Raw genomic sequence first — 9,017 nt, 5'->3', positions numbered from 1 at the left:
AATTCCACATTTGGTATAAACTAGAACTGGCCCAACAATTTCAGCAGGCCCAAGAATTCTTCGTTCTCACATAAAATAGTACCTCTCTCTCTCTCTCTCCATTAACACATCTCTAATTAGTAACAATTCTTATGTTTTTATTTTTTTTTATTTTTTAATGAATTATAGGGACAGAGTTTTTTACAACTTGTTACAACAATAAGTTTTGATTGAAATAATATCACTTTTAAAATGAGTTTAATATTGATATTATTTTTATTATATGAAAGTATATAGTTTATTGTTACTAAGAGTCTTGTAGACGTCCATATTTCAAATAGACTTCACTGTTTTCTAAAAATAGGACCAACGACTTTTATTATAATGCACAAGATTTTTTCAATTAAAATAATATATATATATATATATATATGATGGTACTTTGTCACTAGGCCAAAACCTTGTTGATGGTCATTTTGGAAATGAAAGAAGAAGCCCAGCAACACGGGCAGAAAATGGTTGGTAATTAGATAGCAAGACCATTAAGCCCAAGCAGCAGGAATAATGGATCATAAGCCCATGAGATAAACAAATGGGCCTTTGGAAGCAAATGGGCTTAAAGAAGCCCAGAAAGAGAGAAGTAGCAAACTCATGGGCAGTATATGATATAAAAAAGTGAGAATGGGGCATAGCAGACTCGAAGTAATGCAAGCAAAGAAAGTAAGAGGTTGATGATGAGCCCATGAGCCCTAAGGATGAGAATAAGGTAATTGGGCCGGAGAAACCCAATGAAATTAGTAAAAGCCCATGAGAATGCAGAGTTAGGAAAATGGCCAAGAAAAGCAAAATAGGCCGAGGATGCCCAAGAGAAAGTAAATGGGACACAGGAGCCCGCGAGTAATGCAATAAAAAACCAATGGCCATACTGAGCCACTGGAGAAAGAATAAGCAGCAGACCCAAAGAGGCTCAACAAGCTTGGGTCAAATAATATCACGGTAGGAATGACAGAATGATATGGCAGGAAGTGATAGCAATCAAGGGATAGGCTGAAAGAGGGCAAGGCCCAATATCAAATAAAGCCCAGCCCCTAAAGGGAGCAGGAAATCAAAAAATGGCTCACATAAGGAGTCAAGGACGAACGGCAAACTGTGCAGGCAAGCTTTCAGTCCACGGAGAATAAATGAGCAGCAGGCAGATTTTGGACATACATGGGAGGGAGGTACGCATAAGGCCCAGACATCACCAGCCTGTACCCAGCCAATACAGGACACAGTAGTGAGGTCATGGGTCAGAGGTAAGAGGGCATGGTTTGGTGGTGGGGAGATGAGAAAAACCTATTCTGAGGTTCTTGCTCAGGCTCTTTTGGGAGAAGTGTCTTACTGGGATGGCATACCACCCAAAAGAAGTAAGGCTGAGTTGGAACCACTGGGTGCATAACATGAGGAATAGGGAGAGAGAGCACCTATACCGTAGTAGGAAAGGGTGCCACGGTAGACAAACAAACAAAAAAGCCATCTTTGTTTGGTAATGGAGAATGGCATACAGACAGCCTAATGGTGGTCGGCAAGTACACCCAGACTAGACAAAAGTGGTTAAGAGCTAAAATAGTAAAACCCAGTCACGGCAGACACTATAAAAGGAGGCCCTTGCTGTGTACTGTGGACACGACACAGCAGGCATGATAATAGGAACCCCTAAAGAAAAATAGGAAATAGAAAACAAGTATTAAGGAAAAAGGTAAGATAAGAGGAAAATTAAGAAAAAGAAAAAACAGAGAGTTAGATCAGTAGGCATGCACCAATAAGTTGATTCACTCTCTCCCTCTCAAAGTCCTACTCTCTGCCACAAGCAAAAGGATTCTTTTGGGCATCAACCATTCAAGTCTGTTTCCTTCAAAGTGATTAATTTCTATGGTAGGATTTCCTGGGAGGTTATTCACGTTGAGAAGAAGCGTTCTCCCCTCTTTGGTCTTGCTCCTACAGATCAGATTTAATTTGATTTCTTTCTTTCCTGATTAACCCATATATTACCACTTATTCCCTTTACTTTCTTTGTAAGAGTGATTGTTATTATTGTGATTATCTTTCTTGAATAGGGATTATTTGGTCATTTTTGATTAAATAGCCGAAGTACTCTCTTTTGCTATTACTATTATTACTATGTCTGCCACGACTCGTCTAAAATAGCTCTGCCTGCCGAAAGCGTGCTCTTGGCAGATGAGGCATAGTTTGCGCACAAGCAGTTGCAGTCGGACCAGTCTCAACTTCCTTACTCAGAATACTTGGGCCTAGTACTGCAGGAGGCAGCCCAGCCTCAATATAACAAAAAGGCCCGCTACATTAAATTGGCGACTTCACTGGGGAATTGAAAAGTAATAAGGATAGAAGTCCTTGCAAATAAATGCCTCCAAAGTCCAGGACAATGCAAAATATGAGTGCCATGCCATCACAAGCAGAGTTCAAGCCAATAACACCTCACCAACAGCAGCCTAACCAGACGGAAGGTGTCAACAGAATGGGGGCTAAACCCCAACCACAGCCAAGAATCCCTACTGACAATGCCAACATCTTCTTTGAAGTGTTGCAGTCCCAGTAACACTTACAATAGCAAATGAGGGAAGAAATCCTTCAGCTGAAAACAGACAAAATGAAGAAGAAAGGAAGCCAACATGACCTAGAGCATGCGGCAGACAAAGAGGAGACACCAGCAGGAGATGTCCCATAGAATGCGGAACAACGTTTCATCACCATGGTTGAAGTAGCGGCCTTCTTGGAGCAAGAGAGGGGCAGAGCACCTAAGGAGAGATTCTATGCACAAAGGCCTCCTTACCCATTAAGGGTACTCAGCAAACCGTACCCCTAGAGATATTAGCCACGGACCTTTGCACAGTACGATGGCAGGAAGGGAAGTGCCATTGAGCATGTGGGCAAGTTCATCGATACTTTTGGCCCTTACGCCGCAGATGAAGACTTGTGTTTTTGAGAGTTTTCTAAATCACTATGTGACCGGGCAAACACCTGGTACATCGGCTTAAAGTTAGGGTCCATCCCAACTTGGGATAACATGGTGGACATATTTTGCACCAAATACTTCCATGGAGAAGAAACAGTAACGCTTGCAACCCTGCAAGTAACCAAGCAAAGAAGTGGTGATGATTTAATGGAGTATATCAAAAGGTTCAGAGACATAGCGCTCGACTACTATGATTATTGTGAAGAAAAGACATTAGTGGAAACGTGTATGACGAACATGATCAGGGAGTACAGGGCGGTCTTGGAAAACTTGGAAATTTCCTAGTTTGTATAGTTGTTGCAAAAAGCCAGGAAGACTGCCTAGTCGGTAAAACCAAGCTCGGAAAAAAGAAACGCTTCACAGGCTATGGCAGTATCTATTAGTGAGCGGAGAAGGAAGACCAATGGGAGAGACTACGATACTCCCCCACCAATACCAAGCACTCCAAAAGAGTTAGATGTGCTGCTAGACAAGTGGATAGCAGACAAAGTTTTTAAGCCTAACCAAGTTTCTAGAGAGCCGACAGAAGAGAAGCGAAGGGACCTATGCTTGTGCCGTTTGCACAACTATGTGTAACATCCTATCGCAGAATGTTGGGCGCTCCGCAGATTGGTGCACCGCAAGATCAAAGAAGTGACTCTAGAACTATCCCAGCAAGAAGTCCAAAGAAACCTACTCCCAAACCACAAAGGAAAGGGTGTAGCGACAGTTGTAATTTATGCAGATTCAGGGGAGGACGAAGAAGAGAATCCGGCCCTGCTTGCCACAACCATTACCACTTTACAGTAGAGTTTTAAATTCAAAAATTTGTTTGATCAGTTAGGGATCATAGCAAAGGAAAGAAAGATAGCCATAGAGGCTTTGGTGAGCATCACCTCCGGGGTAGGAGTAGAATGTTTATCATCAGAAATCCCAGATGACAAAGCCCTCTTATAGGATTCGACCAAGATCACTTTTAGCAATGAGACTATGGAAGTGGGATACCCAGATCACAAGAGGCCCCTCTATTTGGCAGCATCCATAAATCAAATCCCTATCAAAAGGGCCTTGGTAGATACAGGTGCTTCCATAAACCTCATTCCATTGAGCACTTTACAAGCGGCAGGAATTTTAGAAAGAAAGATTCAATGATGTCTAATGGAAGTAACAAGGTTTGGCGGAAGGGGCGAATACACCGTAGGTCATATCCAGTTGTGGTTAAAAGTGGGCCACATAACTTCTTTAGCTCGGTTTCATGTGGTGAAAACAGAGGTCTCCTATCATGTGCTTTTGCGGAGACCATGGTTACACAAGCATCGACTAGTACCATCCACCTACTACCAATAAGTGAAGGGAAGATTGAATGACAGGATGATACGCATAGTAGCAAATCCCTCACCGTTCGAGCAAGCAGAGGCTCATTTAGTAGAAACTATGTTCTACGACCAATGGGCTCCATCTGGGAAATGCTCAGTATCAAAGCCACGGGGTACTTTCGTACCTAAGTGGGAAGACATCCAAGATGACCCAAAACCCAATCTAAGGGAGTTGCTATCACGAAAGAAGAAAAGGAAGGAAGCGCCCACCGCAGAATCAGAGGACACACCACATTGTGTCAAGATCCGAGGCCCTGATGGCAGGATCGTGTACAAATTATGAAGGCATGCGGGGCCCACGAGTGAGATACGAGCGAGCCCCACCCAAGAATGGCAGTGCGGGAGTTTAGCGTGTTGCGTGGCTCAAGAAAGTTTGAAGGAAGGAGAAAAAGATGAAGAAGTTGTGACAGAAAAAGATGCATAGGTTGTGGCAAAAGAAGAGTTGGAGGAAGTTGACTTGGGGTTTGGCTTACAAGAACCAAGGGCCTATCTCAATTAGAGCAAGTCTGAAAAAAAAGGAAAAATCAAAGCTGATACTACTGTTGAAAGAATTTAAAGATGTCTTCGCATGGGATTACAGTGAAATGCCAGGATTGGACCCTAGGCCTTTGGCACATACGTTGAATGTGGACCCAGAGGCCAAGCCAGTGGACCCAGAGGCCAGGCCAGTGGCCCAGCCTGTTAGGATATTCCACATCGAGATAGAAGGGCAAATAGTCAAGGAGGTACAGAAATTGCTGGCCGCAGGATTCATCAAGCCTATTTAACACCTGCGCTTGGCTATCCAACATAATGCCAGTAAAGAAGAAGAATGGACAGATAAAATGTTGTATAGATTTTAGAAATCTCAACAGAGCCTATCCAAAGGATGAGTTCCCATTACCAAACATGGATTTACTAATAGATTCTGCGGCAAGAAGCGTCATGTTTTCATTCATGAATGGGTTCAGTGGGTACAATCAGATCAGAATGGCACCAAGGGATGCGGAGAAAACTGCTTTCAAAATGCCCATAGGCAACTTCTACTGCACTGTGATGCCTTTCGGGTTGAAAAACGCAGGTGCAACTTATCAATGAGCAATGACAGCTATATTTCATGACATGATGCATCAGGAACTAGAGGACTATGTGGATGACATAGTGGTTAAATCAAGGAGGAGAGAAGAGCACTTTCATATGTTGAAAAAGGTATTTGAAAGGTGTAGAGCCTTCAAACTAAGAATGAACCCTCTCAAGTGCTCATTTGGGGTGTCCTCTAGGAAATTCTTAGGCTTCCTGGTCCAAAGCAGGGGAATAGATGTGGACCCGGCTAAAGCCACGGCCATAGCAACTACGAGGCCTCTAGTCACAATAAAAGAGTTAAAGAGCTTCTTATGGAAGGTCTCATATATCTAAAGATTCATCCCTGGATTGGCATTAATCACTTATGCTTTCACTAAACTGCTCAGGAAAGGGCAAAGCTTTGAATGGGGGGAAGCACAGCAGACGACCTTCAAGAAGCTACAGTAGATCATGATAAACCTACCTACTGTGCAAGCTCCACTCAACAAAAGACCATTGCTACTCTACCTAGCCACTAACTCGTATGCCATTGGTGCATTCATCGCCCAAGAGGATGGAGGTGGCATTAAGCAACCAGTGTACTACATCAGCCATACCTTAAAAGATGCGGAAACTCGTTACCCTAGGGTAGAAAGGGAATGTCTGGCTATCGTATATGCTTCGCAGAGGTTACGCCATTATTTCTTGGCCTACGAAATCTCATCTTGAACCTCCTTGAACTTTGAATTGGTATAACTGTCCTGAAATTGCTTCTCAATAGCATAATGAGTTATGCATGGAACTCTTGAAGTTAGAGAAATAAAATCTTCTGTATTCTCCTTTTCAACCTTACTCTTCGAGGCCTCATCATATTGATCAACAAATTGCTTCAATGTAGTCTTCGGCCCCACATAACCATCAAAAAAGGCATTCATACTTTCACTACGTTGTGTAGTAGACATTCCTACCCAAAATGTATTTTTCACATATGTTGGTATCCAATGATGTCGCTCAAAATACAACCATTGCAACCATTCATTATCTTGAAGATTATTCACCTCAAGTAATCTTTGCCAACTATCTTCAAATTCATCACGACTCAAGGAGTCATCTACACAGCGGTCTATATCCCTCTTAATCGCCTCATATTGAGAATATCCTTTAAATTTCTTGGGAATTTTCTTCATTATATGCCATAAACAAAACCTATGTTTAGTTTCAGGGAATACTATTTCAATTGCTCTCTTCATAGCTTGGTCTTGATCAGTTATAATTGCTTTTGGAGCTCGGCCTGACATACACTTCATCCATGATTCAAACAACCAAACAAAAGTATCAACATTCTTGTTTGATATTAGACCACACCCAAGAAGTATTGATTGACCATGATGATTCACTCTTACAAATGGAGTAAATGGCATTTTATATGGATTTGTTAAGTATGTTATGTCAAATGTTATAACATCTCCAAAATATTCACATGTGGCTCTACTTCTTGCGTCCGCCCAAAACACATTCCTCAATCGAGACCTATCATCCACATCCATTACATAATAAAACTAGTCATCCTTCTCTTGCATTCTAACAAAATAGTCACGAAGTGCTCTAGCACCTCCCACCCCAAGTCGAAGTCACCTTGCTTTGTCAACATGATTTCTACAGTCTTTCTCTCCAAATGGAAGCTTCTCAAATCCTCCTGCTTCAATAACAATAGATTTATAGTTTTTACTGATACGAATTCCAGCTTTATCATTTAACTCAAGCCTTCTTTTCACATAAGAGTCCATCTGTTTATGACATCTAAAATATCTAGCTTTTCTAGGACTCAAAGTATGGACATGGTCAAGCACAATAGTAGTCAATGTAAACTTTCCACCAGGACAACAAGTAGCATTAATCTTGGCCTTGCACCCGAGATTTTTTTTTGGTCTCTGTTTAAGAGCATTAGTTGCCTTACTTTTTGCCTTACCTTGATTAACACATGAAATAGTGAAATATTTTAAATTCCCATCATGTCCAAGTTTAGAGGTTCTCTTCGACACACCAAAACTTGCTTGTTTAGCATATTGCATATAATATGCTCTAACTTCTTCCTCTGAATTAAACATCATCCCAACCTTTGGTTCTAAAACAATTTCATTTTCATCTAAAATCTTGTTGATCTCATGCTTCTTTTCTTCAATCATTTCAATCTATAACTTTTGCTCATTTTCTTGCTCATCAATGACAATTTCTTCATCTGAAGACATGTAGTCTTCATTGTCTGACAATTACATGATTGTTTCTATTAGAAATACTATTCAATTTTTTAGTAAAAAATACAAAAGTTTAAACCATTCCAAAGCCGAGCATAAAATAATCCAATAAATTTTAAAATAATGCCATAAAATTTAAATACACTTATTAACTAAAAATTTAGTCATACAACTACTTATTAACTAAAAATATACTTTTATCTCACGAGAAAAAAGTCACATAGCAAAATTTTAGGTGTTGTTTCGTAAGTTCCTCTCTTAAAATTTAGTCATACGACTACTTAATTAAAAATACATTTCCATTTCACGAGAAAAAAGGCACATAGCAAAATTTTAAGAAGAGAACCTAACGAAGATACTGTACCTAATTTTGTCTGTTCTCTTAAATCTTGGTACTGATATAGGCAAGATTAATCCCAATATCTTTTTTGATAATATAAAACTTGGTCACTTTAAACCAACCAGAATCCACTTTATTCACTTTCAACTCTTCCAATTTGTTGATGACCCAATCTCACTTTCAATGACAACTTTAGATAAGTTCTATGGGCAGAACTTTAAAAATTTTGTCATATAAAATTATGTCATATGGGATTGCAACACCTTAATCAAGCTTAAAATAATGCCATAAAATTTAAAAATTCTGTCATATAAACTTTAAAGATTCTGTCATATAAAGTTCTATCATATGGGATTGCAACACCGTATTCAAGCATAAAATAATCCCATAAAGTTTTGTCTTTGGTTGAATCAGGAAAAAACAGCAATTTCCTATTAATCTAGAGCTTGAATCACATTACAGAAAACAACAAACTTATTCGTTGCATGTCTTTGTTATCTAAAGGTTGAGGAATTACCAAAAGTAGAAGAATTAGAAGCATCAGATACCGAAGTGGGAGCATCATTCTCATCAGATGGGATTGCAACACCGTTCTCAGCCATTGTTCCGGCGGGTTCTGCAATGATTCCAGCGAGTTGGCGGCAGCGTTGGTTGGAGAGTGAGAATTTTATGGCAAGGAGAGAGGGCGTGAGGCAGAGGATTTGAGGCCAGGTTTTTTTGCCGTCACGTTTTGTGTTTAGGAGTTTGTTAGCACCGATGAGGCAAAGAGGGAGGCGTAGAGAGGGCTTGGTCTGAGATGGAGATGCCATACGGTACTGCTAAGGCAGAGAGGGAGGCACAAAGAGGGAGAGGGTTTTGTTGCAAACGTTATTTGGTTTTTTTTTTTTTTTTTTAATTTACTTTGTTAATTTCTGACTTGCTATTTTAGTTTTTAAAAAGCTGAGGTGGAGGATGCACATCAGCTGTTTGTAAAATGTTTGTAGAATAGTTTGTGTCTATAGCATTACTCTACAAGTTTTACTTTTATCACATGA

At 40.3% G+C, this 9,017-nt stretch overlaps 2 protein-coding genes across 2 annotated transcripts; both read right to left on the bottom strand.

Annotated features, from left to right (window-relative positions):
* Nucleotides 1-6,098: 6,098 nt before the first annotated feature.
* Nucleotides 6,099-6,935, bottom strand: LOC112018059 (protein FAR1-RELATED SEQUENCE 5-like). Its single transcript, XM_024050568.1, has one exon. It carries the CDS (start codon nucleotides 6,933-6,935, stop codon nucleotides 6,099-6,101), a length of 837 nt encoding a protein of 278 aa, XP_023906336.1.
* Nucleotides 6,936-7,019: 84 nt separating this feature from the next.
* LOC112018060 (protein FAR1-RELATED SEQUENCE 5-like) lies at nucleotides 7,020-7,574 on the bottom strand. Its single transcript, XM_024050569.1, has one exon. The coding sequence runs from the start codon at nucleotides 7,572-7,574 to the stop codon at nucleotides 7,020-7,022; it is 555 nt and encodes a 184-aa protein (XP_023906337.1).
* Between the last annotated feature and the right edge of the window lie 1,443 nt (nucleotides 7,575-9,017).

Source organism: Quercus suber, unplaced genomic scaffold (genome assembly GCF_002906115.3).
Source record: "Quercus suber isolate HL8 unplaced genomic scaffold, Cork oak 2.0 scaffold_565, whole genome shotgun sequence".
In the NCBI taxonomy this organism is placed as follows: domain Eukaryota; kingdom Viridiplantae; phylum Streptophyta; class Magnoliopsida; order Fagales; family Fagaceae; genus Quercus; species Quercus suber.
Note: the sequence above shows the minus strand (reverse complement) of the source record. Positions and strands in the feature narration are given on the sequence as shown.

Excerpts from the sequence above, each read along its gene's own strand:
- LOC112018059 (XM_024050568.1), bottom strand. The coding sequence starts at position 6,935 with ATGGATGTGGATGATAGGTCTCGATTGAGGAATGTGTTTTGGGCGGAC.
- LOC112018060 (XM_024050569.1), bottom strand. The coding sequence starts at position 7,574 with ATGATTGAAGAAAAGAAGCATGAGATCAACAAGATTTTAGATGAAAAT.